Below are 21,693 nucleotides of genomic sequence, written 5' to 3'. Positions count from 1 at the left end.
TGACGCCATCTAGTTATTATTTTCGAACTTTGTCATATTTGCATCGTGTACTGCTTATACACGACTCCTCAAGAAAATTATTATGTTTACAGGATTATATATGTATGTATATTTGTCTATTCCACAATAACTTTTAAATGTCTGAACAGATTTGGATGAAATATCTTTAGAAGCTTACAACATCCCGAATGACACTGGTTGTATATTTTTTACTTTTTAGTTTCTTTATTGGTAGGCATATTTTTAATGTTTAAAATCATCATAATTTGTTTTTAAATATTTTTAATTAGAAATTATTGATTGAAGCGATTTATTGTCAATTGAAATATTTTTAGACTATATATAATATTTTATTATTAATGCATAGCAATTCAGGTTAATTAAAATCGTGAAAAGGAACGCAAGACCCCTTTCGGTTTCTGAACAAGGCCTTTAACTATTTTGACAATCTTTCATGTAGTTTGTATAATGAAGAGTTACAAATATATTAGATTAAGCTAATTTTGCATTGTTGGTTTGATAACAAGTTTTGTCAGTAAACAATGAGACATTTGTTAGTAAGTAATCACCACCCATAGACATTAGCTTTGTAAGAACTATTAACAACCCTTACATTGCTAATGCTCCACCAACCTAGGAAACTTACACTGACTCACACTTCAAACTGGAACACAACAGTACTAAATTGTGTTTAACAGTAGAATAAGTGAAAAGTTAGAAGTTCATACCCAGGAGACTACCATCATAACAATATTTAAATCATTAAACACAACCCGCTCTAAGAGATTCTCCCATCCTTCCTAAGGGAGAACTTTAACAAGGTATTGTGTTCGACAAACAAAAACTACATACCAGTATATCTGTATTTGTTTAATATCTTCACGAGGTCGAAGCAGTCGTAGCCGAGGAGCAACACTAGCCTATTCTCCAAGTCCCTGTCGTCGGCTGCGTCTGCGAGAGCGCGCAACACCTCTGACGATTTAGCCTGGAGGATTAAATACAAAAAAGAAATGAGTGTTTTTTTTTCACATAGAATAGGAAGGCGGACGAGCATATGGGCCACCTGATGATGGTAAGTGGTCACCAACGCCCTTAGACATTGGCATTGTATGAAATGTCAACCATCGCTTACATCACCAATGCGCCACCAACCTTGGGAACTAAGATGTTATGTCCCTTATGCCTGTAATTACACTGGTTCACTCACCCTCCAAACCGGAACACAACAATATCAAGTACTACTGTTTTGCGGTAGAATATCTGATGAGTGGTTGGTACCTACCCAGATGAGCTTGCACAAAGCCCTCCCACCAGCGTACGTATGTACGTAAGTAATTTATAGTATATGTGAGAACGTGTGCGTGTGTGCGTGTATATTGATGGACGTGCTGGTATGTGTGTGTGCATGAGAGTGTGGGTGTTTGTATGTACGTGTGTTAGTATATATGTTGTGTAACGTGTTTAAGTTATTATATCTGTGTGTGCGTGCCCACCTGCGACAGCATGGCGTCGGGGAAGTGTCGGGACAGGCGTCGCTGCAGCCAGTACGCGTCGATGTCGAGCGCGTGCAGCGTCTGCGCCTCGCGACGACGGGACTGCGCCTGCGCGCCCTCCTCCGAGAGCTGCCGAGAGTAAGTATACATTACAATTAATTTAACGTTCTAAATATGTTTTGCTAACCCTATCCCAGTACAAAAGTCGAAACTTAAATAAGCACTCTGTGGATCTACTCCAAAACAGTTACATAATATTATCTAATGCAATACAAATGCGAATTATATATGAAATCTTAAAACAGCATTACTCGGCTATGAGAATCTGTAGCGTCAGAAAAACAACCGGCAATATTATATCAATATATTTGTTATAAACATTACCTACAAGGATAATGCTTGAAGTGAAAAATTAAAAACTTATTTCTTATAAAAATGTGAGAAATAATTGAGTAAATTAAAAAAGAAGTGTAATGCTTATTCATTGCATAAGTGTATTTATTTGCATAAATCTAATAAAAAACTTTTTAATTAGGGAAGAAAATTCTTCTTAGTTAAGAGTTAGACAAAATTTAGACCGGTTTGCGTGGTTGGAAGATACTTGGATTTCACGCCGAAGGTTATGGGTTCGATTCCCAGCCAGGACAGACATTTGTGTGCATGAACATGTCTGTTTGTCCTGCGTCTGGGTGTAATTATCTATATAAGTATGTAATTATAAAAAAAATTAGTATATGTAGTATATCAGTTGTCTGGTTTCCATAGTACGAGCTCTGCTTAGTTTGGGATCAGATGGCCGTGTGTGAATAATGTCCCAGGATATTATTAAATTTTTAACTTGTATAAGAACGAGGTTAAACTTAACATGACTTAAACACAACCCGCCTTACTTATAAACATTGCCTACTGAGTGAATAGATAACCATGCTGCGTCTTCTTCTTTCAAATGTCAAATCAATAATGATGAAAAGAGATCAATGTTCAGCTAAATAGCTAAGCAACATTTATAAGTAAGTCCATACGAACTGAGATCCAGGTAATATTAAGCTCAGCTCGGTAAAATATAGAATATTGTAGGTGTATACTCACTTTAGCATGTATTGCATTTTTCTTCCCCTCCCCATCGCTGTCATCGCCCGAACTCTCTTTACCCTCCTCATTTTCTGACACATCACCTTCTTCTTTCTCTTCATCGTGGACCTGTCACATTACAAAAATATAACAAAAAAAAAAACAAAATCTTAAATGTGATTTAACTTCAATCAATTCATTTGAAAGAAAACATTGTGATGGAACTTGCAATCTCTATTGAATTTGTAACTATCCAGGTGATGCTGCAGCACAGAACACTATACTATTCAACCAATCTTGACAATTTAATAGCAATTAATTCTCAAATGAATTTAAAAAAAAAGATGACTTCATGCCCTCACCTCTCCGTAAGCATCTTCATCATCCTCTTCCGATGACTCTTCAAATTGTACGTTGATGCCGTATGTCTCGTCAATTTCAGTATTGCCCTCCGTTGCTGAGCTTATAGTGAAGTCGGTGATCTTTTTGCCTGTTAAACAATATCATATCATAATATTATTGTCAGTGATGCATCCACATATTAATTAATTCGAATAATATACATATATGGGACGAGAAGTAAAGACAAACAAACCTTATATTTACATATTCCGTGCGATTCACTAATATCTCTGCTGTATTATGTACTAAAACAGTTCTTGATTAATATATCTTTTTTTATAATACAATATTATTTCATTAAGTTATATATACTTTAATCAATTTATACATGGAATATATCTAAAGTCTGTTTAAATTTACTCCATCTTACCCTTACCCTTGGAGTATACCATATTGTTAGAAATATTATTTATATATATGGCAACATTAAATAAACAAACTAATCTATTGTTGCTGTGTACTCTGTGATATGTTTTGTTTTATCTGTGTAATATTCGAAATAAAGTTGTTACTTGTTCCTTATATGCTACACAAGAAATAAATTGTTTTATAAATTATGTATACAATCATATGCTTACAATACACTATTACAAATATTTTATTATGCATACTAACAGCTGCTCCAGAAAGTTACCTTAAAAATTCCTACTACAATAAACATGAGTTCTATAATATACAGTACAGTAACAGCCTGTTAATGTCCCACTGCTGGGCTAAGGCCTCCTCTCCATTTTGAGAAGGTTTGGCGCTTATTCCACCACGCAGCTCCAATGCGGATTGGTAGAATACACATGTGGCAGAATTTCAATGAAATTAGGCACATGCAGGTTTCCTCACGATGTTTTCCTTCACCGTCAAGCACAAGATGAATTATAATCACAATTTAGCACATGAAAAATCAGTGATGCTTGCCCGGATTTGAACCCACGATCATCGCTTAAGATTCACGCGTTCTAACCACTAGGCCATTTCGGCTTCAAGTTCTATAATATGTCTTGTAAGTTTGCATCTGTACAGTATATCGGATTATGTCCTTACATAATCCTTTTATACAGTGTGCAATAAATATAAATAATAATAAGTATAAAAGAGATGTTTATCCCTTGAAGATATTTCTTATAATACATTTAAGAACAAAATTATTGGCCACGACGACCAACTGCACAGGACATGTTTGCACAAATGTGTGTGCAAGTACAGGTTCACACTCTATCCCCTCACTCTCACGGAAGTGTACTCACTTTCAATTGCTCCAGACTCCAGGCTACAAATACAATAACATTTTATTGGTCCGTCTTGGGATTTGAACCTTGGGATCTGCGGTCTTAAATCTAGCCACTTCTTTTTTTTGCAGTGGAAATCTTCAGCAATGTACCCGGGTCCCATGGGGATGGAACCAGGTTATGTGGGATTCTATATCTAGCCACTAGCCCAACGAGGCAGTCATTATATATAATAATTACGGACACAATTAATGAATAAATAAACAATATTGTGAGGATGATAATATGATTTTAAATAAACCAAAGTTCCCATTGGGCTTTTCAAAATTTATATATATAAAAGACTTATAGGTTCCAACTGAAACTTCCAACAAAATAAATCCTAGCCAAGTCTTTAATGAAGCTGAATGTTTTTAAAAAGAATCACAGTTTAAAAACTTACCCAAGTTAACTAAAAGTGCAAATCTCTCATCTGGTATCGGTCCAAGAAGCATTTCCACCTCTTTCTTCCTCTCGGGATCCTTTAGTTTATCATTTTTGAGAACAACCAAAACCTATAAAAAAGTATGTAGTTAATATTCGTTGAATAATTATTTAATTGTATTTCATTAGTCATTTGATCCTTAGTAAAAGTTAGTGTTGAGTGTATTGTGCAAATACACATGCTCTCTTTATACCCTCATTCTATTTATGAAATGACATGCCAGTCAAACTGGAAAGAGCATGATTGGACAGATGCATGATTAATCGCTTTTGCGTCAAGAGTTTTCCGAGGCACAGGAGTGTAAACTGTTTATTGGCCAAACCAAGGGTTCAATTCGATCCATAAATCAGGGTCCGTGGCTTTATTAGATATTAGACCAATGAGATTATTAAAAAAATTTATATAGAGCTTCCTTTATCGTTCTTCTAATTAATCATAAAGAAACATGTATAACATTTAATATAAATATACTATGGATACAGCGTATATACTAAATCATGAATAGATTAGCGATATTCAATATGAACAAGAACTCCGGAATTTCAACCACATTAATCTATCACTCGCTTAATATCTAGCACTCACTTCATCACAAGCCCCACATAATATGTCTCTTGGCTGATCTCCTAGTGCACTCTGCATAAACGCTAGCAACAACTCATAAGCATGTCTCGTGTGTTGTGCTCTCGGTCTATACAGCACTCCTGCTGGTGTGTCATCTGCCCATGCTACTCTGGATTTTGATTTCGACAGCTCATATGATGCTTCATCTCGTTTTTGTCGTCTGTGAAACAATAATAATAACAATAATAATAATATTACACAGAAGATACATAATTTCTTGGTTATAAAAAAGGTAGGTATGAGGACTCGCAAATGAGCTACCTGATGGTAGCTGATCACCACTGCCAATAGACATGGCACTGTAAAAAATATTAATCATTCCTCACATCTCCACCTCCTCATTAACTAATATGATATGTCCGTTATGCTCATGGTTAATTACATGTTGTGTAATTTTAGCATGGTTGTTTATAACATAAATGTTATATATACTTTCTAATATGTTATAAAACATTTATATGTATTACAATTTCTTTTTTACTATTACAAATACAATTAAAAAAAAAATTTAATATTTCCTTACATTTTTATTATTACATATTTATTAAGAACACACTATTGACATATAGCTTCATATACATTGTTAAAGATAAAACAAAAACAATAATACAGAAAATTTAAGTAGATAAAAACAAAATTAATATACAACTCACTTTGCTTTCCTCTCCTCTGCTTTTTCTGGTTTTGTTCTCTGAGCCCGGTCACCCATACGGGTACCTAGGAGCTTTCCAGAAAGCGACAACACTTCTCCTGTAGCTTCATCGCGACCGCGACGTTCTATAAGCCTTACATCAGCTTGTAATACGAGATTGGAGTTCTGTGGAAAATCAGATTAAAGGGAAAAAATATAAGTGACTTGCAGATTGTTTTTAAAGATTTTATTATTAGCAATAAAAATAAAATCTTGCGTAGGTAATGCATAAGTTGAATACATAAATAAGTCTCATGAGACTAGCAAGAATTAATGAAAATTTACTACAAGTAATAAAAAAATTAGTACATATTATTCCACAATACAAACGAAAATTGCATTTATATATTTACACAGCTTTAAATAGTTTAGGTATCACTGCTCTTGGATATTCAGGGTTCAAATAGTGTTAAAAAAACGTGATTTGGACATCGTATTTCACAACAACAAGAAACTTTAATAACAAAACTTACAGCTTTATATTCATATTGCAGCTGTCTGGCCGCCGCATCCGCCATGGCGAAAACTTATCTTTATATTTGTAAATCACAATTAATAATTCTCAATTTAAATTTCCTTAAACGCAATTAAAAGAAAACGTTATTCTTAAATATTAACACAACGTAAGCGAGGTTATACCGCTAACGCCATTTTTATATAAACGTCAGGAATGAGTTAACGTAAATAACAGTGTTGCAATGCAAGTGAAGTAAATACATGTCATTACAGTCGAACACAAACTTTTTTAGCATTTAACAAGGCAAGCTATCTATTTTATAGAGGACTCTAAGGTTAGAAATTAATCTCAAAGGAATATTTTGTACACCTCTAGGTGTATGCGTTATTCTTTTTACTAAAAATTACACACTTCACACATATAGCATTCTTTTCTGATTTAAAATTGTAATTTTATTTATTTAGAAAAGTTAATAAGCATTAATTTTATGCTTTAATTTATAATATCAATGATTGTAATTCAAAATCAATATTATTAAATATCAAGGTCCCAAATCACTGTAGTAATTTTATCTAGAAATATATTATGTATTGTGAACAAGAAGGAATTTTAGGCATACGCAAACATTATACTGACAGATAAAAAGGAATTAATAATTATACGAATAAACTTAACACAAGTTTTGTCCTTCTATCACAATATACATACCTTTTACTTTTTCTCCATTGGCAAAGTTTAAACCTGATTAATAAGTCCTCAAATTAAAATTGATTTTGATCTGATTTTTCTGCAATTACAAACGAATATAAATAAGACCTTTGTGTTTTTTCGTTTCTGAATTATCATATGTTTCATATTATTATCATTTATTTTTATATTTCTTCTTTACTATACTATAGAACAAACGGTAACTTCTACTAATATGTCTTTTCTTTAAGTTAGTACTAGTCATGCTTTGCTAACACAATTGAGGCTGTAGCTTCTACAGCTACAGAATTACGGATCACAATTTATGATTATTGAAAGTTATGTTCTATTTTTTCACCTATGAGTAACTAAATGCAAACAACATTATTTTCGCTAAAAGTGTTTCTTTATTTCTACCGTCACTGAACTCCTAAGCAGCTGGGATGATTTTGATGGGTTTTTTTTTGGTGTATGATACCCTCGATGGCTTAAATTGAATCTTTTAGGTCGATGCGCTGCGATCAAGAAAGAACAACACATTGAAACAAAACATTATTTTTTTCCAAAAAAATAACAAAACGAATGCCTATTTCATACGTAGCAATAGTACGTAAGCGGGCAGATTGTATTATAATATATTTATGTTTCTTATGTTTATGTTCATTAAAATAATGGAATAAAACAATACACCTAATTAATAGTTTATGTAAGTGAATAGTGTAAAAAACATAACTTATGATCTCAAAAGTTTAAGTCTAAGTTATTTTTTAATATTGTTTGATTTAGTTTGTTTCTAATACATCAGCTGAAATTAGAATCACTCTTGTTTGTTTAGATAACCTTCAACCTTCAATAGTGTGTTAAAAGTTCATTCACCTGAACCAGCTGACATTGACAGTTTACGTCATCGAGAGAATATGCTACTATAAAACAGTTATAATATTATGACATAAACAATAAATTAATGAACATGATTACGTTGAATGTACCGACTTAGAGATATACAGATGTGTCACGGCTTTATAAACAATGTTTAGCTCTTGTTTTGTTAAATACTAATTTCTCTCTTTCCGCCATTATTGTATTGACATTCGGAAGAAAAAGACAGAGCATTGTTTATCGCCCTCTAAGCAACATTTAAAAGTAATTCTGTAAATGATAAATCAAATAAAGTCTATTTATTTATCATATAGTATACATGAAAAAACGGTGTCAGCATCTAACAATGAGCAACTACAAAATAAATGCAATACTTACAAATTAAAATAAAGATTTTCGATTCATGTATTTGTATTACACATTATTATCACGTGATGTAAACATTGACTGCATAGCGCGCGAGTCAGGGCTGTCTGATAGATGCTGATTTGGCAATTATATTAATAACATTTTAGGTAAAACTATTTTATTTTAATTCGTAGTGTATTTATTGTTGATATAGAAAATAAAATGTGGACGGCATGGGACGCCCGGGTAGATATGAAACGTGGAAATAGATGATTATTAAAAGATTTTATCAATCTTTACATTAAATAAAATCAATAAATAAATATGGAGTAAAATAAATAAAGATATCGTTTAATTACTTAAATATATATATTTTTATAATTATAATAATATTAAGCAGCGAAATGTAAATACACGTGCCAAGAATACACTAGGAAGTAGAATCCGGTAAAGGAGATGAGGCACGATGTCATGATAATAGTGTCATGTCGTTTGCCGTCACGGTACACAAGTTATTTCTTTATTAGCGCGCTTGTTTATGTCTCACATAAATACAATTCAAATTCAAAATGCAAATCATATTATGTCAATGCCTTAGATTATATGTTTTTGGTAACTTGGTAATAATAAAACTACTTGATTTTCTTAAGCTTGATCAGATTTTGTTCAGTAGCGATACATCGATTCTACCATTTTTATTTAAGTGTTTAGATTAAAATGCGTGTAAAAGTTATACGTCCATTTTAAAATTGACTGTAATGCAGCAATACAATACGTAGATTAGAATACAATCCATATGTTTTAAGAATTGCTTACCCTAAGTTTTATCTTCGAAAACTCTAAGACTATCGAGATTACTGGTAGAGGCAATGATCATTTAATTATCTTTTTATATCCCAAGAGTGATAAAATCAAATGTAATGTTTCAAAATTCGGGCTAACAATCGGATAAAGTCACAAGTAAGAGCTGGTATAAAATTAATTTATATTTAGGACCTTAAAAGCGATAATATTTCGTAAACATTTTGTGTACACACAAGATACCTACATATTAATGACAATTAATCAATCGAAATAATAAAAACTTTTTTACAAAAAAAGAATAATAATGCTTTTGTTATGAATACTCTTTTTTTATTGATTTTCTATTTTATGCACAAACGTCTTGAATTTCTTACAGTTTGCAGCCCTGAATTGTTATTGATTGTATAATATTTAGAAATGTGTGCAAAGGCGTATATTCCTTGAAGCTTCAACTATACATTAGTGTGCGTAGCATTCGTAATCGTAACGTCAAACTCGCATCAAAGCAACACAATTTTACCTGCAAGTGTCATGAGAAAGAAAATATAGATCACAGTTTGATAAATTGAGCATTCAAAATGGCGACTCCATCTAACGGAAGCGGCAATTTGGTGGAAGAATTCGAAGAATCCTTTCAGGTTAGTTGATAAACATAAAATGTAATTAATATTTTACAATAACTTTAAAAACCAATTCTATTTATAACCTCTTCATTTGTATATGTGTGCTATCTGTCAAAATAGTACAACAATACCAACATCACAAATCTAACTATCTATATGGTGTTGCCGTATACGTAAACTTGAAGCTTCATAAGCTAAAACTAGTCATTGATGTTGAAAACGTTAAGAACTTTTGTGAGTACGTGACCCGAATTCGCTTATGCGGCTTCGATCGCCGCTAGAGATTTTTGTTGCAAACGCATCTCATTCAAGTCGGCCATTTTACTGATAATGTTTTTTCATTATTAACAAAAGTTAATCGCGTTTCATTTTGATTGAATTACTAATATACCTCGTGCAAGTGTAATAAATAACACGAGATACAACTTTATAAATATGGAGGTGTGGACGAACGTGTGAAATTGTGGTTTTTAATGACGAAACATTGTTGATTCGGATTTTTGATCGTAAAATACTACGATAATGTCGGTGACCGGGGATGATGTTTGTACATCGAGTGGTGGAGTATCTATACAAGTGTTTCGCCCAACATGGGATGAATTCAAAGACTTCAATAAATACATACAGTATATGGAATCGAAAGGAGCCCACAAGGCTGGACTCGCCAAGGTGATTCCTCCTCCCGAGTGGGTTCCCCGCAAGAAAGGCTATGACTTGGACGAGCTGAACGTTACCATACCTTCTCCTATTTGTCAAGTGGTCACTGGGAAACAAGGTTTGTTTCAACAGATCAATATTCAAAAGAAATCTATGACAGTGAAACAGTTTGCAGTTTTAGCAAATTCAGCTAAGTATTGTACTCCTAAACACACGAACTATGATGATTTAGAAAGAAAATACTGGAAGAATGTTACGTACGTTGCACCAATATACGGTGCTGATGTCAATGGCAGCATAACAGATCCAGACGTGAAGGAATGGAACATTAATCACCTCGGTACGATCCTGGACTTTGTAAATTCTGATTATGGCATAGAAATCGATGGAGTCAACACTGCTTACCTGTACTTTGGTATGTGGAAGACAACATTTGCTTGGCACACCGAGGATATGGACTTGTATTCGATAAACTACCTTCACTTCGGCGAGCCCAAGACCTGGTATGCTATCCCGCCAGAACATGGGAAAAGATTTGAGCGAATTGCGTCTGGCTTCTTTCCCACATCCGCTAAAACATGCCAAGCATTCCTAAGACACAAAATGACTTTAATATCTCCGCAAATATTAAAGCAATATTCCGTGCCAGTTAATAAAATTACTCAAGAATCTGGTGAAATCATGATAACATTCCCGTATGGTTACCATGCAGGTTTTAATCATGGTTTTAACTGTGCTGAATCAACAAACTTTGCAGCACCGAGGTGGGTTGAGTATGGTAAACGAGCATTGCAGTGTACTTGTAGTAATGATATGGTAAAGATATCCATGGACACATTTGTGAAACGGTTCCAACCCGATCGTTATGAGCTATGGTTGAAAGGTCAAGATATAGGTTGCCACCCGGAACAGCCAGAAAAAATGGTCCCAGCTCCTCATCCCTCTGGTCAAGATATATTATGTAACAAAAATAATACCGAGCTCCCTGAATCGTTTATAGAAGCAGAAGTTGAAGGATTAAAGAAGAAGAAACGACATCCTTTACATTTGAAGAGAGCAATGGCTAGTAAGAGCATATCAGAGGGGGCTATAGCTGTGTCTATTCTCGGTCATGATGTTATGGATGATGATGAAATGACAATGGCGGAAGGGGACTTAGATATGATGACATCGATGAAACGTCCAATGCTGCCCATGGATCCAGATGATAATCAGCTTGATGCTCTAGAAGACATATGGTTGAAAGGTGATGAGATGGACCCCTCTGAAGCCCAACTGCCTGATATTGGTTACATTGATTCAGACAGAGATTCGGATTATGTCGCGCCCGCCTCAAAAAAGAATACTAAGATAAGGAAAAAACGAAAGGAGAGTATTAAAAAGGAACCAAGGGAGAAAGTTATAAAAGAAGAAAGTGATACTAGTCATGAACATGTAAAAGTTGCATCGCAACCCAAAAAGCAACGTAGAAAAATGAAATCTAAAAAACTATCAGATGAACAGCTAGAAGACATGGCAGCGGTGATCTCTAGTTGGGAGTCACCACCTCACAATATCGAAGATAGTATTAAGAATGAATCAGAACCTGTTCCATCACCTAAGACTGATCCTTTACATGAAACACTCACATCACACTCGATCACATTAGATAATTCAATAGAGATAAAAAAAGAACCTAAAAAACGCAAATCCAATACTAAAGCTGATTGGGAAAAGAAAGATACACCTAAAAAAGAGAAAGTTAAGAAGGAATCAGTTAAACGTGAACCTAAAGTCAAGAAAGAAAAGGTGGAAGGGGACCAGAAAGTTAAGAAACCTCGTAAACCTAGAACACCGAAGAATGTTCCGAAATTTGCCTATAGTTCACCTCTCGAACCAGTTATTGATGCTCAGTCCAAATTATATTCACATTTAGGTCATCAAAAACCATCTGCAGCAAGTACATCCACCCAACCTTCATCAATTGCTCAAAAACCACCTCAGACTAATCCAAAGACTCCATTGAAATCATATTCAAGTTTCCACCTCGACTCTAGTCCTCGAGTACCAGCTGTAGTTCCGCCTATTAACAAAAACCCAAGTGCATTTCAAGGCGAGTTCCACAAGTTTATGACAACTAAGCAGAATAGAGTCACAGAAACATCAGAATCATACACTCATAAGAAGTCATCTCAGAAGAAAGTTATAGTGGAAAGTGTCGAGCCCAAATCTTACCCGAGGTCACCAGAGAAAACGCAAGATATACCACTTCCAGTGGGTCAATATAATGACAGCATTTTCTTGGATACACCGATAGACTATAGAACATATACACCTCAAAATGGTACTGAACGGTTACATGAAACCATGAGTCAGCCGAGTTACAGACAAGAACGGAACCAATGGAGGCCGGAGTACTATCCTAATCCTCAAATACCATCAGTGCAACCAATGTATGGACAAATGAGTTCTAATCAATATTTCAGAAGTCCATACCAGTCACCGTGGTTTAGCTATCAAAAGTGAAGGCAGTATTCGTTAATTAGTATTATTTAAACGTTCAGAGCACTCACTTAGTCGGTGATATGTAAAAATTATTTTCCAATGCTAAATTTTATTAAGAGACAATTGTATAATTAAAAAAAAATAATTTTAAGGTATGATCCGATTATTAATTTGTGTGCGAGTGGTAGAGATTTAAAGTCTTATGTACAGATGATAAATAAATTTAATTGAAAATTTAGTTTGAATTTTTCAATTTAGATAAAACCTATGAATAATTTTTTTATTACAAAGATATGATGCATCACTATGAGAAAATGTTAACTAATTATTTTAATCTGATAGCATTTTTTTTTATAAAATGATTATAGTACAAATCTTTTGGATTAGGTTTTTTTTGAAATCTGTTGAAATTAACAATTTAGTTTTTTTTTTTTATTCTAATTATATTCAAACTGATTTTAATGTATCTTTGATTGTGATAAAACAGTTCTGCCTAGAGTGCAAATAACTTTTTTATGTAATATGATAATTTTATGAAATAATTATTTATAAAATTTATATTCTTGTCTACTTACTAATTAAAGAGACTGAATATTATAAATAGCCTGATAACTTAAGAACTTTTATTTATTGTCTATGGCATCACATACTATCATTTAAAAAATATGGTTTCTTATTGATGGATGAATGAAAAAGCCAGTAAAAGAAAAAAATATAGCTAAAATATCTAAATAGTAAATGAGCCTTCTGTTAATCGATTTAAATTTTAATGTATGTATGTATACTGACAATTTGCAGAGAGTTGTAAAGTTTACTTGGAAACAATTAAGATATTCTAATCTTATAAATATTGTTATCAACAATGGGCTTTAAGTTACATACAGAAAAACACCAATACAAAGTATAACTAACTGTATGTGGAAGTAACTTTTGCGAGTGTTTTTATTTATATAAAATATAATTTTACAAAGCCACGCATTCGTTCTCAGCTAATATAGTAATAATAACCGGTTATTACTTGTTAATTTGTTATACTCATCTCTAGACTTTGTATATCTTTTTTTTTTCTAGTGTGGTAAAGGAGCACAATCACAAATCCCACTATTTTAGGTTTAATTGTATTCCGCTTATTTTGTGTTTGATCCATTCATTTTAGCTAAAATATTTTGACTAGGTTTGTTTTGAGATATTATATTTTATGTTTACAAATAACGACGTCGAGTCATACATTATAATACTTGTATTATAATATTTTTTTTCGTCATTATCTTGCCCTGGAGTAAAAAAAATACGTGTTTTATTTTATTTTTTAGGTATTTTAAAAGTCAATTTTAAAATTTACTTTTTTGCATTCGAACGCTCTGTGTCCTTTTAGGTCAGCAATAGATAAAAAAAATGGTTGTAGTTTTTTATGTCAATTAATTTGTATGACTAAATTAACAATTAAGTGCTTTTATTTAATCTCTAGTCAATATGATTAAAAAAACAGGCAGCATTTTTATTTATTTAAAACTACCCTTTGCTTGACATTAAAAAAAAAATCAAATAGACGTGATAACAGTCTCATTATGACGACAGATTATATATATTAGGTATCAGTAATTAATTAAATTGTAAGTTTTTTTTAATTTGTTTGAAAACCCACCTTATCTTATCTAATATTATATAAGATTATGTTTATATAAGTTTTTACTTTTGAAGTGATGCGGCTTAATTTATTATAATCGGGTCATACTTAATTCATAGATGATATTATAGTATAAATGGTTATATTGTTAGTTCTAATAATTAAAATGAAAGTTTGTTAAAATAAGTAATAAATCGAATTGAAATTTATTATTGTTTTAATTTTTTTAATCTGTGTATCTCGTACTTTAATATTGAACAAAATTATGTATAAAGGAAGAAAAACGTCTTTATTACATACACGAATGTAAGGTAAATAGACTTGCGGGCATCTAAATTAATTGTCTGTTATGATTTTGATAAAATTTACTACGAAGCAAGCTTTAATCCCAAGGATGTAGGCTCGCTATTTTTTTTAAATAAACCATTGAGGGGGGGTAAATTCGTGCTTGTATGTCAGTTCTACAATTTTGAATTATAAGTTGTACAAATAGGTAATTGATATATTTTATATCTATCATTGAAATCTTAGAAAAATATTAGATTATGTATTTTGGTTGAATTTCACGTGTTTATCTGATGATTTCCTGATCAATTTCGGCCACGGAGTCCAATCTTAAGACAGTCTAGCCAACTGCGCAGGACATATTATAGTCGGCAAATGTGTGCGCAAACACAGGTGCACTATATTTCCTCACTCTCAATCCGATGGGACGGCAATCCGACACGACCGGAAACTTAACGTGCTGTCCGAGACATGTGAGTGTGTCCATCTTCCAGATCAGGGCTGCTACTGTGAATCTTCGAAAGGTAAACTCAATAACTTTTTACCGGCCCGACCTGGGGCTTGAATTAGGGATCACTTAGCCTTATGTCAATCACTATATACACTTATCTATATAATCCTTTATTGAGTAATACCTCTATATATAAAAGCGTTTCATTGCGAGGCAAAGTGCTACATATGCCGTTTTCCAAGTAGATAATATAGATTTTTTGTCATTCTTACCCCTACAATCAGCATCGGAGTCTAGTTATGTTTTTGTAATTCACGATTCAGTTGAAGTTGCATTAAATGGTTTACATATTTCGTATGTACAATGAAAAGAAAGAACGGAAAGTCATTGCCGAGATGTTTGAAGGCTTATTTTTGCAAGATATTACAAATTATTTCACGTTAGCGCTGTAGCTACAAAAATAAATAAATTGGTATCTAAATTTGCCGTTATATATCAAGGCTACTCAGCCTGCTGGTTAATCCACTATTAAGATACACCACGCACACAGGGTAGGATTTGATACCTTGGATATCCTAATTCTACAAAAAATTGCCATGTAATTATTGGAATATCCATATGTGCACATAATTCAGGGTTAAGGATTTTTACGAGGTGCTATGGACACACTTTCGAATATAAACATGTTAATCTGGGTCCACAGGGCGCGAATACTAAAAAACACAAATCTTAGTAAATTTTGCTGCCCGAGGGCCAAGCCTATCTACCCTATAAGGATATATATATATATATACCCCCCAAAAAAGGGGTGAGATCAAACGAACGATGATTCCTCACAGCGGAAATTCGATTAGGAAAACAATAATTTAAAGAACGTGTTTATTTCTGACAGGCATGTCTGAACGTGCTGACGAAACAAGAAGCGTCCCCATGCGTCGAGAAGGAAGAGGTCAAGGTCGAGGTTGAGAGGTTCATCGATCTCGCGAGGCAGATGGAGGCGTTTTTCCTGCAAAAAAGGTAACATTTTTACCCAAATACATATAAATCCAAATATATTTTAGATTTTTTTTTTTGTACTATTGGTAAGCAGACGAGCACAGGGCCACCTGATGGTAAGTGGTCACCAACGCCCATAGACATTGGCATTGTAAGAAATGTTGACCATCGCTTACATCGCCAATGCGCCACTAACCTTGGGAACTAAGATCTTTGTCCCGGGTGCTTGTAATTACACTGGCTCACTCACCCTCCATACCGGAACACAACAATACCAAGTACTGCTGTTTTGCGGTAGAATATCGGATGAGTGGGTGGTACCCACCCAACGAGCTTGTAAAATAACCGTGTACATTATTAAACGGATCGTTTTAGATTCTTACTGTCAGCCATGAAACCGGAACTACTCGTGAAGGAGGATAACAACGAGCTGAAGTGTGAGTTGCAGAGGAAAGAGGAATTACTGAGGAGGCATTATGACAAGATCAGCCAGTGGCAAAACCTCCTAGCAGACTTGCAGGTACATATATTTATCTATATATTACATATGTGGGTTGTACCCATATATAACGATGACGACGACGAGCCGGTTGGCGTGGATGCTTGCCTTTCACGCCGAAGGTTGTGGGTTCGATTCCCACCCGGGACAGATATTTGCGTGCATGAACATGTCTGTTTGTCCTGAGTCTGGGTGTAATTATCTATATAAGTATGTATTTAGAAAAGAAAAAGTAGTATATGTAGTATATCAGTTGTCTGGTTTCCATAGTACGAGCTCTGCTTAGTTTTGGATCAGATGGCCGTGTGTGAATAATGTTCCAGGATATTATTTATTTAATAATCTTATATATTACAATATACAACCAATTAGACATTCACATATTCCTTGGATATATTTTCGTATACTTATATATATGTGTTCGACCAGGGTCACACGCAGTATAATAAGTGTCAGCCACAAACGCCTCAGCCAGCTTTGCAGCAAGCGGCGTCCCCGATGCAGCAGCCTTGCAGCGTACAGCAAAACGTACAGGTGAAAACAGTTACGGAATTGCTACAAAAAAAAAAAAACTTTTATTTCCGCATTGCCATTTGGAGTTTAAGAAAAGGCTCAGAAGAATGAAACGAAAAAAAGGCCTTTAAGGCAAATTCAAAAATCTTTATTCGATATAGAAGTGTAACGACCCTCACTTATTGACTGTCATAAATCTAGCACCGTAGAGCTCTTACGCTGCGTTAGGTATACGTTACCGGCCAATACGTAAATATAAAAGCGCTTTTTTTAAATCGAATATAATTGTGGGTTGGACTTCAACCGTAAATTATCTAAATATTAAGTACTCTATTTGAAATTTGGCGGTAAACACTCTAGGCGCAACAAATGGCAGCAGCGGCAGCGGCGCAGCAAGCGGCATTACAGCAACAAGCGCTGCAGCAACAGCAGGTACCGCGGCCCCCGCACCCGCCCGCGTACCCCGCCACCGTGCAGAGGCGGTAGCGTGTGGCGTACTAACTCCCACCAAGGGCATTAAAAACTTTGTTGTTATTAAATATGTCGACCAGTCGTTGATCGAATACGTTCAAGTGTTGAACATACGATAAAAAATATTAGTGTCGTTTATTTTACCGAAAAAAATTAAAAAAAAAATTATGAGTATGTCTCTATGAACTTAGAATAAATATTGTAATTTTTTGCGCTAAATCTTATAAAAATATATATAAAAGCAATATTTAAATTGACTGACAGATATCTTGAACGCATTCTTTCTGCGGTTGGACCTGAATAGTTGTTGATCGTTGTGGAAGGTCAGTTTTTAATAGCTGTGGGTCGGGTTAAATGTAGAAGTAATAATTTAAAAGTGGCCTTTGTCCAGCTGTGGAATTAAAATATTTAGAATACATTGTTGATATTGCTTCTACATAGATATATAAGGTTTATTATAGTGATATAATTAGGAACTTCAGTTTATACTCGATACCAATCAAATGATAAATATAAACGTTATATATTCCATGCGATTTGCTAATGGCTCTGCTATGTTATGCACTACGAACTTAATTAAAATATCTTTATTTAAAAAGTTATATCCACTTTAGTTTTACATCCGAAGTTCCGATGACAACTTCACCGGCATTCAAGACGCCATTTTTTTTTCGTATCCATAGTGAATGTCACAGATTATACAAGATCTCGATTAATAATATCGCGTCAATTAAATGTCAAAGAAATAGACAGAAATAGACAGAGCAAGTATAACGTTAGCATTACGTATAGCTTTAAATATATTATAAGAGGGAGGTGCTTGGCCAAGATGTTCTAGAAAAAAAAGACGTTTTGTTCTTTTTTTTAATTCGTCTCGTGATCTGTGGTGAAGGAAGTAATCGTTAGGGAATCTGCATGTGTCGGATGGAAAGCTGCTATCTGAAACCTGCTCTTCAAAATGGCCGATATATCTTTACGTATTATAAGGTTGCCCCCTATAGTTGTCAGTTTTAGTTTAAATGCAACTGTATAATTTGAAAAGCACTTTAATTTTTGTTTTATTTTTTTTTAATTTCGAATACACATTTTTTTTAATTTGTTTTGCGTTTTATTTATTTTTCCTGCACTTTTTTTTTGTTTTTAGAATGCTTTTTTAATCTGCACCATTTAGTTTTCACAAGCGGTAAGTTTTTTTTTATAGTTTTTTTGATTCACATTGTTTTATTATATTCGTTTTTTTTATCTATATAATATTTTTCTATTATTGAAAATTAAATATATAATATTATATATAGCGACATTGTTAATTTACCATATTGTATTAAAAAATGCATGTAACATTTTTTTTTAAAGATGCAAAACATGTTCATGGCGGGTGGGCGAGGCGGTTATGCCGGCGCCACACTGCAAGGACCATTGGCTTACTTGGAGAAGACTGCTACTAATATAGGTACGTTCTATTATCTGTGCTTTCATATTATAGATTATTTATAAAATTAAATAGTTCTTTATTCACAGACCTCCTAAATGGCTGGACCGATTGTGATGAAATTTTATGTGTGATCATAGAGTTGACATTCAAAAGTATAAAACACAGTTTTGTTTAACTTATCACCCCCTAAACAACATTTAAGGATAAAGTGATAGATTTTAAATGAACGTGTTCTTAAAAAGTGGATTTTAATTCCTAATTATTCAAAAAAAGCCGAGATGGCCCAGTGATTAGAACGCGGTGAAGGAAAACATCGTGAGGAAACCTTCTTGTGTCAATTTTGCTGAAATTCTGCCAAATGTGTAATCCACCAACCCGCATTGATGCAGCGCGGTGGAATTAGCTTCCTTAAAAATCTTCTCAAAAAATAAATAAATGAAAGGAGGTCTTTATTGTTATTAAAGATCTTATTATATTATAGCAGTAAATAAAATTATTCCAGATTAAAAAAAAACTTATTTATTTACAATATTATATTTTGTTCCTTTGCCAGCAAACGCAAGAAAAATAACGTGTAATGAAAAAAATATATAAATAAAATTTAAAGTTGCTTTGCGTTGGGAATATGCCAAAACTAGAAGAAGTACTTAAAATTGTCTATGGTTTCATCGATATCTTTCTTAAGGTACTGGTAGTATTGACAGTCCGCCTCAAGGCTGCGTGTGAGCAATGTCTATGTCAGTTAACTCAGTACCGATTAATACATTAATATTATTTGTATAAACAAAGACTAAAGACCAATGATAACAATAATACACTTTGTTAACGGAGTCACTGACTGTTTTGATTTAGACATGGTGGGTCTGGGCGATGGACGCAGGTGACGCGGCCGCGGGAGGGGCAGGGGTCGGGGCCGCGGCAGAGGCCGAGGTGAGGACGTTTTTTTTTCTCTTTTATAATAACTTACTATAGTCTTAACCAGCTGTACCTAAACTGCGGCCCGCCGGGCTTTTGTGGTTGGTGTTATTTTGAACTATTTTATATTTCAAAGGTTTATATTAAGACAGAAATAATTTGAAATAAACAGTTTGTCGTGGCCACGGACACTAAATAAATCTGTTCGTAGTTGTTTATTTGTAACAATCCCGAAACCTAAGAAATCATTACGTAAATATTTTTTGTTTGCGGCCTTTGACACCTTGACTTACACGTGTTTATGGCCCTTATAGAAAAAGTTGAGTATCGCTGGTCTGCACTAATGTCAGGAGTCAAGATACATAAACAAATTTGACCTTGATTTAACATGACGTCATTGGTCGAGATGTAATATAATCTATGGTATTTTGTGTTATCTGTTTTATAAGTTAACGTTGCCAATTGACGTACATTTATTTTATTAATAAAGACAGCGAATTAAACTATCATTGGTATGTCATATGCACAAAAAAATACTAATTCGACATCGCTCGAATCGAATTATATTAAAAAATAGATTTATACTGCATTTACACTTTCGCACGAATGATGACACGAATGGCAAGCACGCAAGTGTAATGGCCGGTTGTCATTCGCCTCGTGTTTCGCCTCGCCGATCTTAATGTTCCGTCGTGAGCGGTCATTTGGACTTGAGTCAAAAGGAATTTACATTGAACAGGCTTCTAGGCAAGAAAACGGTCAAACGATGGCCTATAAAAGATTTTAAAAAAGAGGGGCGAGGCGAACTTGTGCGAATGTTTATATACAGCCTTAAGTATTTGAATGTTTCGCCGAACAATTCATCAGGCCGAGAGCATGCATGTGTAATTTATTGTATTTTATAAAATACGATAAAGATATAACTTAATACTTAAAGATGTGTCCAATATTCTTAAAGGTCGTGGCGCGTCCCCTGAGTATGGCGGCAGCATGACGCCGCCGTAGCGCCCCCTCCCGGCGCTATTCGCGCATTTCACACACACTCGCTGACTCACATCGTACATTCGTTCTTTTCTGATATTTATACAAACATTGTACATATAATTTATTTTTTATTTAATTTTAAGTGGAATTTATTTTTCATGTGATAAAATATATTTTTTATTGATTTTAATACAAAAAATATTTCATCATTGAAGTCAGCCAAATATTGTTCATATTTTTTCGTGATAGTTAATATTTATTAATATTTTTAAGCTTAATATACAGCCGTTTGGTGGATGGCAGTTTGTCAACTTTTTTTTTCTAGGTGAGCCTGTTACTTTTTTTTTATTGTATATAAAGCAAACGCCGTCAGTGAGTGTGATCATTCAACGAATTCCATTGCACATCAGTCATAAAATAGATATATAAGATATTTATGTGAATATTATAACGTTAAATAAAAACAAATCGGTTATTTTTATATAAAACGAAGTCTATGTTAATTTCGAAATAGTAATCTTATAAGTAATTTAATTATTTTGTGTGTCACAACAATTATTTATTAAGCATTTGTACTATAATAGTTATGTAAA

The 21,693-nt window shown here is 33.7% G+C and overlaps 2 protein-coding genes across 2 annotated transcripts in view; one reads left to right on the top strand and one right to left on the bottom strand.

Moving 5' to 3' along the window:
• LOC126779435 (putative U5 small nuclear ribonucleoprotein 200 kDa helicase) overlaps positions 1-6,650 on the bottom strand; it is a 38,813-nt gene extending 32,163 nt beyond the window's left edge. Inside the window, exons 1-8 of the mRNA XM_050503357.1 lie at positions 6,462-6,650; positions 5,951-6,114; positions 5,259-5,457; positions 4,632-4,743; positions 2,927-3,054; positions 2,583-2,693; positions 1,494-1,622; positions 853-985 (exon numbers count right to left, since the gene is read on the bottom strand). Of these exons, the coding sequence (XP_050359314.1) occupies positions 853-985; positions 1,494-1,622; positions 2,583-2,693; positions 2,927-3,054; positions 4,632-4,743; positions 5,259-5,457; positions 5,951-6,114; positions 6,462-6,506 (1,021 nt within the window). The 5' untranslated portion in view covers positions 6,507-6,650. The remainder of the gene's footprint in view (positions 1-852; positions 986-1,493; positions 1,623-2,582; positions 2,694-2,926; positions 3,055-4,631; positions 4,744-5,258; positions 5,458-5,950; positions 6,115-6,461) is intronic.
• Positions 6,651-10,038: 3,388 nt separating this feature from the next.
• On the top strand, positions 10,039-21,339 carry LOC126779710 (probable lysine-specific demethylase 4B). The gene is made up of 8 exons (XM_050503871.1): positions 10,039-12,864; positions 16,183-16,307; positions 16,662-16,806; positions 17,215-17,319; positions 17,659-17,730; positions 19,123-19,219; positions 20,054-20,131; positions 21,075-21,339. The coding sequence occupies exons 1-7, from the start codon at positions 10,309-10,311 to the stop codon at positions 20,083-20,085; spliced, it is 3,132 nt and encodes a 1,043-aa protein (XP_050359828.1). The 5' UTR covers positions 10,039-10,308; the 3' UTR covers positions 20,086-20,131; positions 21,075-21,339.
• Positions 21,340-21,693: the final 354 nt, after the last annotated feature.

This window comes from Nymphalis io, chromosome 29 (assembly GCF_905147045.1).
Source record: "Nymphalis io chromosome 29, ilAglIoxx1.1, whole genome shotgun sequence".
Lineage (NCBI taxonomy): Eukaryota > Metazoa > Arthropoda > Insecta > Lepidoptera > Nymphalidae > Nymphalis > Nymphalis io.
This window is presented reverse-complemented; position numbering and strand designations above follow the sequence as displayed.